The sequence below is a fragment of the Monopterus albus genome, unplaced genomic scaffold (genome assembly GCF_001952655.1).
Source record: "Monopterus albus unplaced genomic scaffold, M_albus_1.0 scaffold52.1, whole genome shotgun sequence".
NCBI classification, from domain to species: Eukaryota; Metazoa; Chordata; class Actinopteri; order Synbranchiformes; family Synbranchidae; genus Monopterus; species Monopterus albus.
Window position 1 is genome coordinate 1,437,139 of NW_018127932.1, and position 19,900 is coordinate 1,457,038.

A 19,900-nucleotide genomic window follows, 5' to 3' on the forward strand; every position below is an offset into this window, starting at 1 on the left:
GGAAAGAGAGTAGACGGGTCATTCAGGCACACATCAAGGAGAAAAAGCACACAGTGACGCAGAGGGAAGTGTCTTGGGGAAATAAGAAATTGAAAATGTGTATCAAGCCTATGATTGTTTTGGCTGCTACTTAAAACATCCCAGCGTGCAGTGAGGGGTGTGTGTGTGTGTGTGTGTGTGTCCAAATGCCTGAGTTTGAACACCAAGTTTCCTTTTCCTACCTCATTTTCTTGGTACTGGCTGAGGGCCCAGACGGCTCCTAGATGCCAGCTGGAGCGACCACGATCAGGAAGACTCTCAATGATCATGTTCACATCTGCCAAGCCCTTCTGCTTGGGCGGGGGCCTCCGCATGGTAGATGGAGCGTTGGGAATCCAGGAACACCAGTCATACTGCGCAAAGATACAGTATATGCATGCAGACATTTACTTAACTAGAGTATACTTTACTTTAGTGTTTTAATTTTCTGTGATGTTTGCTCCACTGCATTTATCCTACAGCTTTAGTACTAGATCAACCTCGCTCAGTCACCATGGTCTTTACCTTGAATATCGCCCTCCTACCCATCCTTGAGACCTTTTGTCAACAAAGTCATTTGACTGATTTTTAGGAGGCTTGGCTCACTGTCTGTTAAAGTACCCAGGTGAAAATGCCTCTTCCTCTTTGCATTAACTCATCTCATCCTAGACAAGTAAGTATTGTTATGTTTGGGGCTCTATTTATTAATCTGTCACTTGCGTGCAGATGCTTTGTATCCCCAAAGATCTCCTCTTGTTTGTTAAGTTAGATTAGTTACTTTAACTTAGCCATATTTATTACTGGGGTGACTGTGGTGCTACCACTGACTCTGGTACAGCAGCTCGAGCTTCAGTTCTCTATCAGGGCATGATAAACTGTTTTTCTAAGCTGCATTAACTAATACCAGAAACCAGTCAAAGTTCCAAGGTGGATGGCACAGCGGTTAACACTGCTGACTGTGTGACGACAGGTTCGGGGTTCAGTTCCCTGTCAAGGTATGGTAGATCGTTTTGTGAGTGTGATTTAGGCCCTTGTGCAATCTCATTAACCAATACCAGAAGTCAGTCAAAGTTCCAAGGTGGATGGCACAGTGGTTAACACCACTGACTGTGGTACGGCAGGCTGGGGTTCGTGGCCAGTTGTGGGTCCTTCAGCAAGGCCCTTAGTGCTATCTGCTGAGCGAGGTACACCATGAACGCTACGGCGAGGAGGAGTCAGGACGCCAGGGAAAGTGGGGAGATGTCATCCTCCCCCACAACTGAAGACTGATCAGGATGAAGATTTGCTTTTCAGACAGGTAAAGTATAAGGGCTATGACTAGGGATAGATGTGGTGGCAGTCCTCCTGAAACCAGCAGGCTGGCAGCATGAGTAGAAGAGAGAAAGGTGTGAAAGGAATAGGGGTACCTGTGGTGGAGTAGGTAGCAGATAAGAGATCTGGGTTGAAGGTAGGGGTCTAGATCCCCCAGCTTTTATCATGTGGTGTTTTTTTTATATATATATAAACATAAAACAAATCTTCATCCTCATCAGTTGTGGGGGAGGATGACATCTCCCCCCTTTCCCTGGCATCCTGACTCCTCCTCACCGTAGCATGTTCATGGTGTACCTCGCTCAGCAGATAGCACTAAGGGCCTTGCTGAAGGACCCACAACTGGCCACGAACCCCAGCCTGCCGTACCACAGTCAGTGGTGTTAACCACTGTGCCATCCACCTGCTGTGGAAGAATGTCTTTGGAACTTTGACTGACTTCTGGTATTGGTTAATGAGATTGCACAAGGGCCTAAATCACACTCACAAAACAATCTACCATACCTTGACAGGGAACTGAACCCAAACCTGTCGTCACACAGTCAGCAGTGTTAACCACTGTGCCACCCACCTGCTGCACAGGAATATATTTGGAACTTTGACTGGTTTCTGGTATTGGTTGATTTGATCTAGAGAAGGACACTAAAGAACTTCTAAAGACAGTTGATTTGTTGCATTATTGTACTCAGTAAGCCACTATTAAGAGGTGCGGTTTTTGCTTCTACTGCCCTCTGTATGCAGTGGGTCAGCTTTATTTTGATTAAAGCCCCTTTCCCACTGCCCAAATAACCCATGTAAACTCGCCACACCTCGGCTTTTGATGGCAGCGGGAATGCAACTACTGGGACAAATGACCCTGAATTGACATGGGTTGTTATTCCCCGTGCATCAGCATGGAACCAATGGGAAAGACAAATTCAGCTAAACCCGTGGACGTATATGTCGTCAGTGTCTCAGCCATAAATTCTGTCTTTATTTATTTTTTTTTGCTTCTGTCCTGCCCCATTAGTCATCTCATGACCTCTCAGATTTTTCTTGTGACATACTGGAGTACACTTTACCCACTAGGCATAACTACTTTAGTACATATCAAGTAGTTGAAACTAGCTCCACCTTAACAGTAAAACATTGATGCACTAGTTTTGCACAGCAGTGGCAAAAGTAGTACTCAGATTCTTTACTAAAGTAAAAGTAGCAATACTACAATGTACAACTTCTCTGTTAAAAGTAAAAGTCCTGCATTCAAAATGTTATTTAAGCATTAAGTATTAGCATATACTTAAAGTACCAAAAGTAAGAGTACTCACTGTGCACTATTTCACATTAATGTGTATCATATTATTGGATTATAAATATTGATGTACATCACATTTAATATTGCAGATGGTAAAGATAGTATTCATTTTAACTACTTTATGAGCTTATAATTAAAATTACTGTGGGCTGTACTGTATTTTAAATTATTCTGATACTGAAAATTAAAGTTTTCACATGTAAATGTAGTTGAGTAAAAAGTATTTGCCTCTGAAATGTAGTGAAATAACAGAAAAAGAAAATACTAATTTGTACTTAAGTACAGTAAAAGTATTTAGTCTCTACCTCTGTTACAAAAGGGCCATTTTCTGCAGAACCAGTACTGTTAGTTTTTATATTTCGATGAGTCCATTTTGGTAATACATTTGGTTTAGCGTGAAGGACTGACATGTTTGACAGGGGTAGAGTTATTTTTACTCAAGTCAAGGCTATGAGTACTTCCTCCACCGCTGTTTGCAGGTGAACACTCACAAACCATTTGTTGAAATGAACAGCACGACCAAAGCATATCAACTAATCTACAAGACTTCTTCCACATCTTTAAGGTTAATTTGCAACTTTTATATATTTTTTTAACTTTAAATCGGTCTTATAAATAAACACATTCAATGTCAGGTTCTAGACTCTTACTCACCTGTCCAAAGTTGACAGCTGCATGCTGGGCTGAAGCAGTGAACACAATGACAGTCAGATACTCTATCAGCTCCTCACGTGATTTCAGGGATTTAGGAAACTCTGTGCACATATTGTTGGCAGATAGATTTGACAAAGTAAGCTTCAGTCTGTACAAAAACACATTTTTCATTTTCAAAGCTTGCTGTGTAAAAGATCCTTACACAATACACACAGATATGTGAAATGCAGGAAGGGTATTACTACACTGAGGCTCATTCAGTGACACCATGAGATTACTGTGGCTTCCTCTTATATCCCCCCCTCAGCCCATTTGTTTATGACAGAACAGACTTGAGTTTCAAATGCTATACCTGTCTTCTCATTAAAATGATGAAACTGATGAAAGATTGAGGAGTGAGCTGCATCTCTTCTTGGAAAAAAATACATATTGTCTAGGTGCTGCGTTTTGATTATTTTTGTAATTCTAAAAAATAAAAATAAACAGGACGTGTATAATGTGTACCCACCACAGTGATCAAAGTCCTGCATCCCGAAGCTGCACACATCCTTAACGAAGGCCTGGATTTCTTCATCTCCCTGCACCTTCTCGTCACTGGTGTAGTAAATACATACTACATCAGACACAAAACTGCCAGAAAGAAAGGACAATAGTCGCATTAGAGGAAATAGAAAATGCTGCAACTTCTCTTAACCTGAAATCATCACTCACTCACATGCACATGTTCTCAGAACTCAATGTTTATTTTTTGGTATGCCAATTTTCTCTGTCTGAAACACACTGTTTATGCAAACTCTAAAACCACTGATTTTTACCTCTTGGTAGCCTCCCACACCCTGTAGCCGTCGTCTCTGTAGAAGTAAGTAGGCAGCTCCTCCTTGTTGTCCACACCACGGGCCTTGATCATATCGGGGAAGCACATAGACCTGAAGGTCAGAGACTTCATGGCTTTTTGAACCAGTTGGACATGACCACCTCCACCTGTTGCATTGGCCTTGATGATGATGGAGAAAAAAAAACAGCAGTCACACATTATTCCTGCATCTAATTACAGTGGTTTGATCTCTCATTTTTATGACTGAATGCAGTATGGGCAATTTAATGCAAATAAGTCACATCTACAAATGACTTTTTCTAAATATCACTTAAATAGATGTAATGAATTTGACTTTTCGGGGTTAATCTTCTTGCAGCACATTACTGCTTTATGTTATTTGATAGATTTCTGTGTGCATTTAAATGATAATTAAAAGGAACTTTGACTAAAAACTGAGTTAGGTTTCTTGTGTTGTATCCAAAATGCTTCCTAATTGTGTACAGTATACTATAGAGTAGCAGGTTCACACTGCTTTTGTCTGGTTTTCTGGGTCTGTCCTTTCCCTTTTCCATATTCTCTCTTTTTTGTTCTCATTAAATATGAACAGATACAGTTAACCCCTTTCCTTTCTAACTACTCTGTCTTCTGCACATCCACACCCTCACCTTATCAAAGATGCCACACTCACAGATGAGCTGCTCTCTGGCTTTGGTGTTGATGGCGATGGTAAAGCGAACATGTGGGATAATTAGCTGAGAGAATGAACATGAATCCAAGAATCAATCAAGCATTCAATAAATCAATAAAGTAATTCATGAGTCAGCGTTTTACCTTATACACAGGGTGAACGGCAGGTAGCTGCCTGTACATGGCAATAGCAAACACCTCTGTCATCAGGTGTGTCCTGAGCAAGTGCGTGATGGTCTGGTGGTGGTGGAAATCAGCTGAGCGGACCCAGATCTTTGCCAGCAGCCAGTCATACTGATCATCAGTGGGCAAGAAGATCGGGTTGTCTTCACCTGGAGTCTGCGTAAGCTGGAAAGGACAAGGGAGAAATGACATGTCAGGTGGAAAAAGAACTGTTTCCCTCATAATGTAACACCTGCTGCTGCCCATTTTCGCTGTACCTGGATGGCTATGGGCATGATCTTGTTCTGAGTGTTCTTGTACAGCAGACAGATCGGAGCTGCCAGGTACTGCAGCGTGCATGGGTCTGTGCTGTTAGGGGTGATGCCATCTAACAATTGGTAGTCTACTATGTAGATGTTATCTGCCTGGAGATGTAGAACACTGGGTTACATTGTACATTAGTAGAAGCATTAAAGAAAGACACCCTGTAACTTTGTATAAAAGATGGTACATTAATTGCCATCTGTATTTATCCTTGTCAAAATAAAGCTCACATTTTTATAACAGAAATAGACATTTAAGTTAAATGCTGGAGATTCACAGAAAACAAACAATCATGTCTACCTCTATTTCCTGCTCCAGAGTCAGCTCCCTCTCCAGGCTGACAGATACCATCTCATGAGTGACAGGAAACTTGTCAGGAAGTTTGGTGCACTTTTGGATCACTGTTGGGTTGCAACCATTCAGGAACTGGTATCCAAATATGAAGTCCTCTTTCCAGTGTTGCATCACATACTCTAGATGTTATTATCATTATTAATAATAATAATAATAATAATAATAATAATAATACATAAGACAAAGCATAACAATAGCAAAATATAACATACCTGAGATTGTGTTTTTGATTCTCAGAAAGATCATCTTAAAGTCATCAAAGTCAGTCCAGGACGACTGGAACATGTGCATGAACTGGTTTACACACAGGTTCTCTATTCTGGAAAGTTGAGGTTTTCATCATCAGCATCATCTCGATCATCATTATCACATTAAAAAGTCTAAGAATCAGAAACTAGGCATATTTGTCTCCTATGTTAATAAATTCAGAAAAAGAACATTATAGGTTATATTGCACATGTAGTTATGGTAATTCTAGCAGCAATAATTTGTCCACAAAGATGTAACATTTCTGACAACATCTTTAAAGCTCAATGTGCAAATAACTTTGTTTGTTTTACACTTTTGCAATTTTCAACTTTGGTCAGAGCTACTGCACATTACAAAACATTGTGGATCTGTTTTGTGTTATGTTTATGTGCAAGCTTGTACACCTGCATGAAAGCACAATGCAAATGTCCCTGATGGTAAACACAATAATGCCTCTGTTTTTCCAGGTACAGAAAAGAGAAGCATGTTATCAGACTGGAGCTCAGTATGCAATCATCATGAAAAACACCTCTGAGGTGAGAGCTCCACTGAGTCATTCTGTTCTGTCCCGAGGAACATTAGTTATTCTAAACCTGCTCAAATTTTACTGAATTCAACAGTTAGAGGGAGCACATACGCTTTGCTGTAGTTCAGTATGAAGTCCACTCCCTTCTCACTGTCAAACTGGATGTCCCGGGGCAAATCCTTGTGCCTCTTAGCATCGATACTCATAGGAAAACCTGGCTGCCACTCTCTCCATCTACAAAACACAGCAGAGTTGTTAGGGAGCAGCCTCACATACAAAAGCAAACTGTACGTGTAGAGTGAGCTCACCTGTAGGTCTTTCTCCTCAAATCCAGCTCTTTTTGTCTGTGCTGCTTGACCAGGCTTGTCTTATCATCCTGAGGCAGACATGCTACAAGAGACACCGGACAAAATGAGTGATGAAGAGTTTCTTTGATTAACTTGTGCTGCAGGCTGACTGATGAACAAAAAGAGACAGGTAGATAATTAGGCAAACAAACAACTGAACTAGCGAGTACCTCGGCCATCTCGCAGCACCACTTCCTTGTCATCCACCAGCCAACGGAAACAGGGGAATTCCACATAGTCTCCAGATGGGGTTTTGACTGTGATGTACCTGCAGTACCAGTCATCCAGCACCCAGTACTTCCTCTTTTCAATCTTCACCAACACGATGTCACCCAGGTCCTCCTCAACTCTCACATCATAGGAGTCCACCTGCAAGTTAGTCAGGAGCTAAATAAGTAGTACAGTATGCATTGGAAAAGTGGTGGTATTTATTGAATCAGTTGTCTTTTGGTTCAATCAGTGTTGTTTCCAAAAGGAAAAGGAGAATGCATTTCACACACCACCACCTGCACGTTTAAAAGTATATATGAATACTGGCACAGGTCTGTTGTCAACAGCATCTTGCATATAATATATTCACACTTGAAACCACATTGTTTTTTGACTTTTCACATGTGGAAAAAGACACAGCAGTATAGTACAATACAATACAGTATAAATGATATTTTCACTTATAAAATATTTCACAAGTGAAAATTTTCACATTTTTATAATATTTCACGTTTTGTAAGGGGCTTGTTCTTGCTTAGTAATGCTATTAGGCATGAACCTGAAAAGACTCAAAAACCTGCTAAACATATTTGACAGGAAGCCAGTGTTCAGTAAATGCCACTTTAATTTTTCCTAATAAAACATATTTAGTTCAACTTTTATTGAACTTAAATTTCAGGTTTGTGCAGGACAGCAGGTAAAGTTCAGGTCTTAGTTGAAACGGCAAATCAGTTTTAAATTTATTTGTTAATTTTCTACAACACGTAACAATGTACAGTATGGTGTAAACGACAGCAAACATGCCATCTGAACTGGATCACCCCTAACTTTTACTTAACAAAGAATTCAAAAGGAAATATCCTTCTACTTTCCATTAGAATTCGCTTCATGTTTACAGCAATTTTTCCAAAGGTCAACATTTTATTTTCCCAACAAAGTAAAAGTGCATTTTAATCTCAGTAGCATGGAAACAATCTCAACACACTGTTTGTGTGTAGTTGCTGATTATAATTCACCAGAAGATAAAAATCAACCTCACAGCAGTGCATTATCACTTACCGCACCCCTCTCAAAGTCGTTGTACAGAGCTTTATCCAGCAGTGTTCTCTCGCTGCATTGCTCCGTGCCCACCAGTGTAATGTAGATGTAGTCATCTGTCCCTGCGAACCACTGGTTCCCAGTGGCAATAGTGACTGTGTAAGAAGGCATGGCAGTCACACAAGGCCAAGAGGACTCCAAAAATGTCCAAACACTCCCTGAAGATAAAGAAATCTGCAGAAAAACAAACCTACTGCTACACACAAAAGCTTGAATCAAGGTTTTAGCAGAAGGCAAGCTCCCCTGTCTTGCTCAAAACTGTGACACACTTCTCACTTCTCCTGACTTCTCTTGCATCAACACCAAAAAATGTGCACTCAAGTAAAAGAGGGAGGTGCAGGACACAGTCAAGCTCTCGCCCCCCAGTCATACAAGAGATCTACGTCCTTATGTGGTAAATGAGGTCAGAATATATGACTGACCTTCCCAGGTGTGTTATCAGTGGTGATAGCCAGCATACAAGAAAAGGTCTTATTCCAGAATTTGCTATCAAATTAATTTTCTTTCTCTGAAAACAGGACAGTGTTAAATTAAAGCAAAACTGAATAAAATCCGGAATTTCACACAAAAATCTGAAAACAACAGGGTTTTAATCTGGACTGTATTTAACAGATGATGTAGAAATTAACTGCATTAAGGAACATGTGAAGGTACACACCTTTTACAAGTCACATTTACCAGTCAAATTACTACGCGACACAGAACAACAACAGGCAGTGTATTCCATTTCGAGCGAAACAAATGCAAATGTATCGCAATGTCCTTCTGTGGTTTTAAAGACAACTGCAACACCAATGTTAACATAGGAGAGTACATGGAAAACTCAAAGTGGGTTTCAGCTTCACAAGTCTGCCTAACATTCAAAGGCAAAGTAAAGATACAAGTCTTGGTATAGTTTTAAGAAGGTGACACATAATGTAATTCACTGTATTTATAACAAGCATGGTAGGAAAAGATGAACATGTAAAAAGAAAATTACATTTTTTTTCCCACTGTTCAGTCATTGTCAGTCAATTCTCTTCCCCATCGTACAGAGTGGATAAAGTACTAGAGTCCATATACATACATTTCCATATATAAATATCTTACATAAGTCCTCATTGCAGTGAGCAGCAGGAACAGAGCTGATCTGTTTTTGAAGGGTTAATAGACTTTGTAGCACTATAAAACATCGGGAACAGCGAAAGATCATGCATTTGAAACTGAACAAAAATCTGTAAAAGAGCTGTACATGAACACAGCACAGAATTACTGCTGGAAACGCCATTTCATTTCTCAAACAGCAGCTGCCACAATCAACAGCAAGAGTTATTATACTCTTAAGTCCATTCCCAGGCTGCAGGTCTGACCCCTCCAGTGTATGACATAATTTGAGTAGTGACAGTATGATTAAAAAGTAACTCGACATCCTGTTTTACTTCAACACACACACACACACACAGAGCCCACACACCACCACCCTTGTGCCCACAACATCTTGCAACTGCTAATCCTCCCACATTCCTCATCAGGGCAGGTCGCCAGTGTTCTAAACCAACAAGCTTCAGCCGTTTTAATGATTGACAGTCACTTAGTATTCACTTACTGTAAATACGTATGTAATTGGCTAAACACAACCACTCTTGAGAAATAAGACATCAAATGCAGAAGAAGGCACAAGGCTGAAAAGAGGAAGACGCTTGTACAACAAACTCATGAGGTTCATACAAATATTGGTGGTGACTTGAAGGAATCCGGTGCATTTGAGTTCAAAAGTAATTAAACAAGAATCATTCAGTAATTACTAATGCAAACAAACTTACAGCAACTCCCCAACAGCTTCATAAAAAAATCATAAAGATGCTATGAATGTTGTGCCCGACTCTGGTAAACAGTACAATTTATATTCAATGGTGCCACCTGGTGGCAACAGGTTCCTGAATCAATAAATAAATTAAGAAAAACCTACAACCACAAAGTGCAAACTTCTTCCAAGTCTCTAAGGGCAAGCGCGTCTCTCCAGACATATCAGAGCAACACTCATTTTATGTTCACATGCTGACATCTTGATCTGTTCACAGCTGAGCGTGGATGCACATAATTCCACATGATCAAAGCTACAAACAAAACATTTAAGTGCACAATAACCAACATATATATATATTAAAAAATATAATACAGCAAAATGATTACATGTAGTAACTGCTCTGGTTAAAGTTTGGCAATAAAATTCAAAGTTGTCTTTAACTAAATTCATGTACCATCAGGTCACTGCATCTTTAAAAGAAAAAACCTGCAGGTAAACTATGATATATTCATTGTAGACTTTTGTAGAAGACATAGGCACAAACAGTTACATCTTCTATAGTTACTGCACCCCATATTTTTAAAACACACAAAGCCCTGAATGGGAAAAAAAACCCTACACATTATAAACAATGAGATTATTGTTACATTTTAGCAACCTTTCAACAGTTAACTGCAAAAAGACAAACAAAAAAAGAAATGTGTAGCTGCAGAATTTAAGAGTGATATTCAAATCAAACGCATAAAACGCACATCACTGAGATCCCTTTTCTTTTTGTAAGGGAACTGACAAACATGATGATGTGAAATAAGCTAATGTGATCATGTTTGACCGGTGTACATCTTAAAATCAGGCCATGAAAGAAGAGAAAAAAGACAAGTGAGAGTGTGCAGATATCTGTAGTGTGCTGTGTGAACGCAGGGCTCCAGACTGCAGGAGATCGCTCGCATTTTACGACCACATTTATTTAAGGTGCGGCTGACTTTTTTCAAAGGTTGCACTGGGTGCAACTGTGAAATAAACAGCTCATGCACAGCCAATGCTCTCACTGTAAAAATAGTGAGCAGACGTAACAATCTCCGTGCATGCTGTCATCGCAACGTTTATTTGCAAGACTGTCACTCGTCCACCTCACGAGGCAGAGACCTCCAATCGATCCACACTGACTCTGAGGCACACGTGTCATCCCTGGACCCGTTTTAACACTTTGAGCCTATTTTTTCCTTTGACACATTTGAAGCGTAATCGCCACAGACAGCTGCTTAAATCAGGTAGATCATCTGTTCGCCTATTTATGTGTTTAGTTTTTTTTTTTCTTTCTACTTGAATCTCTGCTGATGAATCAGGCTCCTGGTGCAACTGAGCTTTCTGGTTTTACTTTCCTCAGTCCAAGATGGGAAAATGAGTAAAATAAGTAAGTCAGAGCATACAGACACTGCTGATTCCTTGCTGATGGGCCCACATAAAAACTATTTTTGTCCAGTACATTTCTGTTGTCAGTCAGCCTGGTGATGACCATGTTGTCCTCCTGCTAACAGACATCTGCTCTCACCAGAGACGTTTATGGAGGTTGGAGTCAGTGTGGATTGAATGGCTCAAACACTTAGGTCACGCACATGCACCACTCAGGTCTAGTGAAGTCCCAGTTTGCCAGTTTGAAGTTAGTTAAGTGGCCAAAACCCACCATCATGTCCTTCTTTAAGCAGTAGGCTACATTAACTTTAGCCCAGAAATGAGCTGGCACTGAGCAGGTGTGTGAGACAGCTGAACTGTGCATGAAGCCTAACACAGACACAAAGAGCAGAAATTCTTCTTCAGAAGAAAAGCGGCTACAAATAAATCGCATACACAAATGGCAAAGCATGTGTGCAATTCATCAGTTTATACTTAAGTTGCAATATAATAGCCTAATCTTCATCATCATGTCATTATCATCATGTTGACTACTAGGTTATAGAGCACAGCTACATACAAAGAGCTGGAAACTTGATCCAGAAGTGATTTTCCCCATTTACTGTGTTCTATAAGTTTCCCTCTTTCTGAATGTCATCATAAATACATGCTATGCACTTTGGACATTATTTAAAATAATATGCAGATTAAAATAAAATGCAGATTCTTTTGCATTACCTTGTAAAACACAGATGGTGCCACTAGTATGAAATGTTAGTCTGGAGCCCTGGAATGAGGCAGCTTCTGCATAATTAGAGGGCTGTTGTGATGTTGTCAACAACTTTGTTTAAAAAGATATTATTGCTGAAAACCATTCAACCAGCAGAGCCTAATCAAACGCGCCGCTGCCCATATGCTCCGTGGTTGTGTAACTCTTCTCTCAAGAGGTGGTGAGACACAAAAGCAGGAGGGAATGAAACAGGACAGTCATTGAGATCCTTACTGTCCGATATACAGCTTTTCCCCCAGCATTAACCGACACCCCTAGTGCCTTCAGTGAAGAAGGAAAAGTAAATTCCCACACTGAAGAGTTTAAGACATAGCAAATGACCCACGGATCATTCTGTGAAGGAAGCACTGAGGTGGAGCTGCTTAATGACTTGGAACGTACAGACCCAGGTGCAGACTTGGATGGTATAAAAACAACCACTAGTTCAGGTGGAGGACCTGCCTCATGAACTCATAGGTGGTGAAGGCCATGGCTTGGGAGGGGACACAGCGGATGTAGTTGAGAGAAAGGCCTCGGTACAATCCCCTCTTGATCCCGTACTGCTTATGCACATACCTCAGGGTCTTGCTCAGTGATCTGTTCAGACACAAGACAAAAGATTACACATTTTTTTGTTAATTAAATTTTTGTTCTGTTTTTTTTTTTTGAGTAGGAATGAAACGGTTCACAAAATTCACAGTTTGGTTCATATCACAGTTTCGGGGTCACCATTTTCAGTTTGGTATGTTTTTGGTGAAGCGGTGGGAAGGCACTGCCGATTTCAACATGCTTTTCATTTATTTGGCAAAAAAGTTGAATGTTTGCCTTAAAATTCTGGCTATGAATGTAAGGAATATAAACCCTTCTTCACTGTCAACATAAAGTGTAGCGTAAACCAAATGCACACCGTTTCAAAACAGCACTGCTCTGTTCATTCTGTTTTCATGCTCTTCTGCAAGATGATGAGTTTGTTCACATTCTCAGGTGCAAGATGAGCAGTACTAGAAAAAAAAAATTCTCTCAGTACAGTTGTTCCTGGTACAGCGAGGTACAGTGCCTTGCGAAAGTATTCGGCCTCCTTGAACTTTGCGACCTTTTGCCACATTTCAGGCTTCAAACATAAAGATATAAAACTGTAATTTTTTGTGAAGAATCAACAACAAGTGGGACACAATCATGAAGTGGAACGAAATTTATTGGATATTTCAAACTTTTTTAACAAATAAAAAACTGAAAAATTGGCCGTGCAAAATTATTCAGCCCCCTTAAGTTAATACTTGGTAGCGCCACCTTTTGCTGCGATTACAGCTGTAAGTCACTTGGGGTATGTCTCTATCAGTTTTGCACATCGAGAGACTGAAATTTTTGCCCATGCCTCCTTGCAAAACAGCTCGAGCTCAGTGAGGTTGGATGGAGAGCATTTGTGAACAGCAGTTTTCAGTTCTTTCCACAGATTCTCGAGTGGATTCAGGTCTGGACTTTGACTTGGCCATTCTAACACCTGGATATGTTTATTTGTGAACCATTCCATTGTAGATTTTGCCTTATGTTTTGGATCATTGTCTTGTTGGAAGACAAATCTCCATCCCAGTCTCAGGTCTTTTGCAGACTCCATCAGGTTTCCTTCCAGAATGGTCCTGTATTTGGCTCCATCCATCTTCCCATCAATTTTAACCATCTTCCCTGTCCCTGCTGAAGAAAAGCAGGCCCAAACCAGGATGCTGCCACCACCATGTTTGACAATGGGGATGGTGTGTTCAGGGTGATGAGCTGTGTTGCTTTTACGCCAAACATAACGTTTTGCATTGTTGCCAAAAAGTTCGATTTTGGTTTCATCTGACCAGAGCACCTTCTTCCACATGTTTGGTGCGTCTCCCAGGTGGCTTGTGGCAAACTTTAAACAACACTTTTTATGGATATCTTTAAGAAATGGCTTTCTTCTTGCCACTCTTCCATAAAGGCCAGATTTGTGCAGTATACGACTGATTGTTGTCCTATGGACAGAGTCTCCCACCTCAGCTGTAGATCTCTGCAGTTCATCCAGAGTGATCATGGGCCTCTTGGCTGCATCTCTGATCAGTCTTCTCCTTGTATGAGCTGAAAGTTTAGAGGGACGGCCAGGTCTTGGTAGATTTGCAGTGGTCTGATACTCCTTCCATTTCAATATTATCACTTGCACAGTGCTCCTTGAGATGTTTAAAGCTTGGGAAATCTTTTTGTATCCAAATCCGGCTTTAAACTTCTCCACAACAGTATCTCGGACCTGCCTGGTGTGTTCCTTGTTCTTCATGATGCTCTCTGCGCTTTAAACAGACCTCTGAGACTATCACAGTGCAGGTGCATTTATACGGAGACTTGATTACACACAGGTGGATTCTATTTATCATCATTAGTCATTTAGGTCAACATTGGATCATTCAGAGATCCTCACTGAACTTCTGGAGAGAGTTTGCTGCACTGAAAGTAAAGGGGCTGAATAATTTTGCACGCCCAATTATTCAGTTTTTTATTTGTTAAAAAAGTTTGAAATATCCAATAAATTTCGTTCCACTTCATGATTGTGTCCCACTTGTTGTTGATTCTTCACAAAAAATTACAGTTTTATATCTTTATGTTTGAAGCCTGAAATGTGGCAAAAGGTCGCAAAGTTCAAGGGGGCCGAATACTTTCGCAAGGCACTGTAACCTCATTTAATCCACCACTTTAGATGTGTTTTTTTATGCACATCACCCAACAGATAGAACTCTTGTCGGGTCAGATTTTTTGTACTTGAACCATTCCACCCCAAGATTTGAGCATTAACTGTAACAACACAACATCATTCTTCAGTGATATTAGGAAACCTAATGGCCAAATATTTTACCTTAATTTCATAGAGTACACTGTACATGCTGAGGGGTACAATGCATCAAGACATAATAGAATATGCAGAATATGAACTTTGGTGCTACTTACACACATTTCTCTGAGTCAGGAAGCACAGCTCCTAACTGCATTCTTCTCCTAGCCACATCCAAGGGGTATCTAGTGAGAAAAAAAGAAACCACAATGTGATGCATCAACTATCAATAAATCGGTGCAATCAGTAACATAGCCCAGCTGGTCCCCACAAATTAACCAGCCACGTTGTCAGTGTGTCATTTGATCAAGTCATCAGCTTGAAGCTTGCTGGCCGCCTGCCTACACAGCTTACGATATTGTCTGAGCGATGGCTCCAGCAACACCTCCGCAGAGCAGGTTGACATGGGTTTTCAGAATGAGGACATCGGGGTTGTCTGAGGAGGGGCGTCCCAGCAGCTCTGGGAAGTGTTTCAAGCCGAGGCTCTTCAGGGTGCCAAAGGTGAAGAATGAAAAACCTGGAGGACAATAACAGGGTGGCAGACAAAGAATCATGCTATTGCCGCAGAACACTGACTACATTGTTCTGCACAATGTCCACAATGATCTTGAATCAAGATAAAAACTCAATAACCACCTGCATATGGGGCCATTCCAATGAGTGTTGGAGTAAGTCCCCTGTAGAAGCCCCAAATGCCCCCCTCCTTTACAAAAAAGAAAATGTGCATTGCAGACAAAATTGCATTGGAAGCAGATTTTCATGTTTTTTTTTTTTAAAAAAAAAGTTTTTTTTTTTGTTTTTTTTTAATTAAAGGCTACAACATTGGCGAAGACTGTGCTGTTTGTTGGAGAAGCTGAACACTAGCAGATCACCTGAAGGTAGATGGTGTGGAAGGCGTTGACAATCCCAGTATAGCGATGCTCTCCTTTCACCTGAAAGGCCAGTCTGACCCGGACCACATCCAGAGGGTAGGTGCATATCACTGCAGTCATTCCTGAAAACATACAACATAGTTTATGGCTATGACCTTGATTCAACACACATTTGGCTGCTGAGTCTACTGTGGCTATTTCATTTTATGTCACTGACTTTCTTCTTTGTCTCTCAAAATCTTTACACTGATGCAAGTACGTACACAATTTTTTAAGATTTAATTACACACTGACAAGGCACCTGATGAGAAAGTCTGTACTGAGGCAACAAATGATTCCAGAGAAAAACATAACAATGTATGCTCTGCCAATGATTAAACATTTTATATGAGTGACAAGGTGCCAGTACAGGGCTTATCAGTTAGAAGGATAAGGTACCTGCCATAGATCCTGCCATGAGGCGGTGGATGTGTCCCGAGATCCCAAAGTGTTTACCGAGCAGCTGAAAAGACAATATTATCACCATCAGCAGAGAGAAAATAAAGGCCATCAAATCCATCAGTGAAAACAATGCTTAGGTGTTAAAGAAAATTTTATTGCACAGAAAAATGCCATCATACTTAAAACAAAAATATAAAAAACACAGCAGCAGCATAAAAGCACATTTCTCTAAACAACCAGTTTTACTGTCACCCAGTTACACATGGTAACATTGCCCTTTGAAACTTTTATTCCACAGTAAAGTACATACTTTACCTTTCTATAAATGTCAAAGGCCATGAACTGGATGGCTCCATAAGGAAATATCCTGACCATCATTGCCCCGTTACCCTTGTACAAACCAAGGAAGCCTTCTTTCTTTGGAACAGCTCTGAAAGTGGAAAACACTCCTGCAAAGAAAGTCAACAGTTTCATTCATGTAGCACAAATGTGTGACAATCTACTAGATGGTACTGCTGTTTTACCTAGATGTTTGTAATGGGGGTTCTGGGCTTGAAGAAGAATCTTGACTCTGTCCAGAGGAGCAATTGTGGTCTTGGCACAGCATGCTGCTACACCTAAACAAAAACAGAGAAACATAGAATTAGCATATCTAATGTTAAACATCAGGATATAGACATCAGTAAACAGCATTGTTTATTGTTTTTCTCTTGTTTGAATCACATAAATTCCACTAACAACCAGGAATAGGCAGGGAGGGAAAAAGAGAGAAGTTAAAGAAGGACAAGAAAACAATCAGACCATCACTTTCAGATGAAATGTGAACTCCTATATTTTAGTTAAAGAAGAGGTGGCTGTGGCTCATGAGGTAGGGCAAGTCGTCTTCTGACCAGCAAGTTGGTGGTTCGACTCCCGGTCTCCCCACATGCCTAAGTGTCCCTGAGTAAGACACTGAACCCCAAATTGCTCCCGGTGGCTTGACTAGCGCCGTTGTGTGGCAGCCTTGTCGTCATCGGTGTGTGAATGGGTGAATGGTGTATAATCTCCCTGTAAAAGCGCTTTGGCCAGTGCATGAAAGCGCTATATAAATACAGTCCATTTACCATTACATTTAAAGGGCCTGATCCTATTGATGTATCTAAAGTAAGATTACAGTCAGGAAGCAGTCAAACAAAGCAGTGTTTGAATGGTAAAGGGATGCAGTCTTGCAGACACACAGGCTCGCAATTGTGTCCACTATGAGAAAGCACTATATAAAATACAGTCCATTTAGTGCCAAAATCTATGTTGAGTAAATTTTCATAGACCTGACAAGGATGCTTCAGACTGATGTGTTAGATCCTACCTCCGGCTGCAAAGGAGCGAAGCCAGTAGTAGTCCCTGTTGGCAGGGCTGCTGCTTATGGAAGGTGATGTGGACACTGCAGCCTCTGATGTCATCCTTTCTGCTCAGGAATCTGCTGCATCCATGCCTGCACAATTTGGGGGTAATACTTTAAACGCACATGTGCATAAGAATAAGCATACCACCTAAGCATGTACGTTATGTATTGATTTAAGACAACACAGAACATGGCATTCATCATACTTACAAATACCTCTATAAACAAGCCAATTTAAGATTGGTGTGAGGTTAATAAATCCTAATATACGATGGGACACATCATCGATTTAGCTAGGAGACAACATGAACCCCTGACTGTTAAAAAAGGATACTCACAAGATACTGAAAACTGTAGGCGCAAAAGCAGCAAAGTGAAAGGTCGCTCGGATTAAATCTCTTCAAAATATCTTTCTCCTTTGCTCAGTTGCCGGCCTCTCACGTTTCTCTAACATTACTTCCTCGGGATAATCCTGACTGTTAAAATGCAGCTTTCCATAAACACCGACCGGTATCGCACCGACAAGCTCGTCCTTCGCCGCTTCTACTGAAAAACTGGACAAAAACCGTAATCCAGAATGAATCTGAGGTACTTCAGTTTTCATTAAACTGTAAACATATCCCCTTCACCCCTGACTGATGGTCAATGGCCTCAAACTGTCGCGTGTTGATGACGCAACCTGACATGGCAGAGTTGGGGGAGGCGACAATTAGAGATAGACATTAAAGGTCACGTGTAATACTAAACACATACAATTATAGTAAATCTCGTGTGGAACGTAATTTTTTACGCTGTTGTATTTTGCCATTTTATGTTATTTTTTCCATTTGAGAAACTCGTAATGTTTTGTAAACTGGTTTGAGTCTAAACACATTTAGATTACTGAACATCTACTAGGAGAGCCACAGCTTTTTATCAGATGTGGCGTCACCTGTGTCAGTTATTACACACACCTTTCGCCCCTTTACTAAGTTGATTCTTGAATGTGATTGGCCTGTAATCACATGACCATAACCTGCTTATGTGCATGTTTTTTTATTGGTCGATATACGAGTTTGTATGTTACTGCTTTTATTTTACTACTTATAAGACTCTTGTTATTTATTTTTAACAGACCCTGACGACGGGTCCACGTGTTGGTTTTTACATTAAATTTGCTCAAAACACAGCAAGTGTTGCCAGATTTTTTGTCTTCGAAGTAAATTTTTTTCTAAAAGCTAGTGGCAAAAACATGGCTTCTTCCATTCACACTCGTTATCCCCAAGAAATTAAAATGTACAAAACAAAATATAGTCTATGCTACAAACGTTTACTTTAATATTTGTAGATATATCATCAACAAATATGATTTCTGTAAAGAGGAAAACGATACAATAAAACATGTATTTTATGAATACTCATTTAGGTCAAAGGTCAAAGTGTTTATTCGTCAAATGCAGTTAGGAAACGTGTTTCCCTGTACAATGAAATTCTTTCTTTGCCGTCCACATGAATGCCATACAATACAAATGAAATATAAAGTAGATGAATAAGTAACACAAAATCTAAGGCACTTTAAGCAGCAAATGCAGAGATATAATAAAAATATATAAGAATATAATAAAAGAATTTATGTGCATATTCTGCAGATAATTATTTTTAATAAATTAATTAAATTTCATTGCCCATCATTATTATTATTGATATTATTAATGAAAAATAAAAGCTAACGCATATAAGCTAAGGAAAACTGCATATTCATGATTCCAATTTTTTCAAATTTTCGTCCAACTATTGACCTACTCAATACTGAATTTATTTAATTATGCATAATTTATTATCAATACTAGGTTATGTATGTAGCCTGTGTGTTTTCCCTTTCACTTCTCTAAAATCTACCATATGCTGCGTCCGCGCTCGCTTTTACGCACAGTCCTGGGGCAAACGACACCTGAAGTCCATCCCGGGTTTTCTTGTCTACCCCTCCCGTCGGTGCCGACGACGACTTTCTTGGCCAGCGGAGGCCGTAGGTTGGGTCTGGTGGAGGGAGAGTGAGCGGGGCCTCCCTGAATGGATTGACATTAGAGGATTTACATTTTCAACACGGGTGTCCTGCTCCGCAAAAACTACATGGTGCACGTTTAAAAAAACTACTGTTGTATGTTCATGTCGGTGCTTGTATCATGTCCGCGTGTCACCGTCGTGAGGAATATTAACCTGCCAGCAGTCTATATTTGCCGTGGAGGAAAACCAATACAAGGTCTCGCTGTCTCGCTGGAGGGGAGTATTATTAGCAGTTCAGACAGTGCAACTGTCTCTCTGGTATGTAAAGCATGTTACCCGTAAGCGTGTAAATAAAAACCTTAAGGACAGAAAACTGTCTATACACA

The 19,900-nt window shown here is 40.3% G+C and overlaps 3 protein-coding genes across 3 annotated transcripts in view; 1 reads left to right on the forward strand and 2 right to left on the reverse strand.

Moving 5' to 3' along the window:
• The window catches only part of alox5a (arachidonate 5-lipoxygenase a), an 8,757-nt gene extending 303 nt beyond the window's left edge, over positions 1-8,454 (reverse strand). Inside the window, exons 1-13 of the mRNA XM_020601541.1 lie at positions 8,013-8,454; positions 6,914-7,112; positions 6,705-6,786; positions 6,508-6,630; positions 5,834-5,940; positions 5,568-5,740; positions 5,222-5,368; positions 4,926-5,129; positions 4,760-4,846; positions 4,093-4,271; positions 3,786-3,907; positions 3,278-3,378; positions 215-392 (exon numbers count right to left, since the gene is read on the reverse strand). Coding sequence (XP_020457197.1) covers positions 215-392; positions 3,278-3,378; positions 3,786-3,907; positions 4,093-4,271; positions 4,760-4,846; positions 4,926-5,129; positions 5,222-5,368; positions 5,568-5,740; positions 5,834-5,940; positions 6,508-6,630; positions 6,705-6,786; positions 6,914-7,112; positions 8,013-8,162 — 1,852 coding nt within the window. The 5' untranslated portion in view covers positions 8,163-8,454. The remainder of the gene's footprint in view (positions 1-214; positions 393-3,277; positions 3,379-3,785; positions 3,908-4,092; positions 4,272-4,759; positions 4,847-4,925; positions 5,130-5,221; positions 5,369-5,567; positions 5,741-5,833; positions 5,941-6,507; positions 6,631-6,704; positions 6,787-6,913; positions 7,113-8,012) is intronic.
• A 187-nt stretch (positions 8,455-8,641) lies between these two features.
• Positions 8,642-18,778, reverse strand: slc25a16 (solute carrier family 25 member 16). Its single transcript, XM_020601538.1, has 10 exons — positions 17,870-18,778; positions 17,496-17,621; positions 16,675-16,767; positions 16,466-16,599; positions 16,148-16,211; positions 15,710-15,831; positions 15,474-15,540; positions 15,192-15,354; positions 14,954-15,022; positions 8,642-12,595 (listed from the first exon to the last, which is right to left on the reverse strand). The coding sequence occupies exons 2-10, from the start codon at positions 17,587-17,589 to the stop codon at positions 12,439-12,441; spliced, it is 963 nt and encodes a 320-aa protein (XP_020457194.1). The 5' UTR covers positions 17,590-17,621; positions 17,870-18,778; the 3' UTR covers positions 8,642-12,438.
• A 639-nt stretch (positions 18,779-19,417) lies between these two features.
• tet1 (tet methylcytosine dioxygenase 1) overlaps positions 19,418-19,900 on the forward strand; it is a 40,297-nt gene continuing 39,814 nt past the window's right edge. Inside the window, 1 exon segment of the mRNA XM_020601542.1 lies at positions 19,418-19,832. The gene's annotated coding sequence lies outside the window, so the exon portion shown is untranslated.

Coding starts and splice junctions, on each gene's coding strand:
- slc25a16 (XM_020601538.1), bottom strand. CDS start 17,589: ATGACATCAGAGGCTGCAGTGTCCACATCACCTTCCATAAGCAGCAGC. Junction 16,768..17,495: donor TCGCTCCTTTGCAGCCGGAG/GTAGGATCTAAC, acceptor GTTTTTGTTTAG/GTGTAGCAGCATGCTGTGCC. Junction 15,541..15,709: donor TCCACACCATCTACCTTCAG/GTGATCTGCTAG, acceptor TTTTTTGTAAAG/GAGGGGGGCATTTGGGGCTT.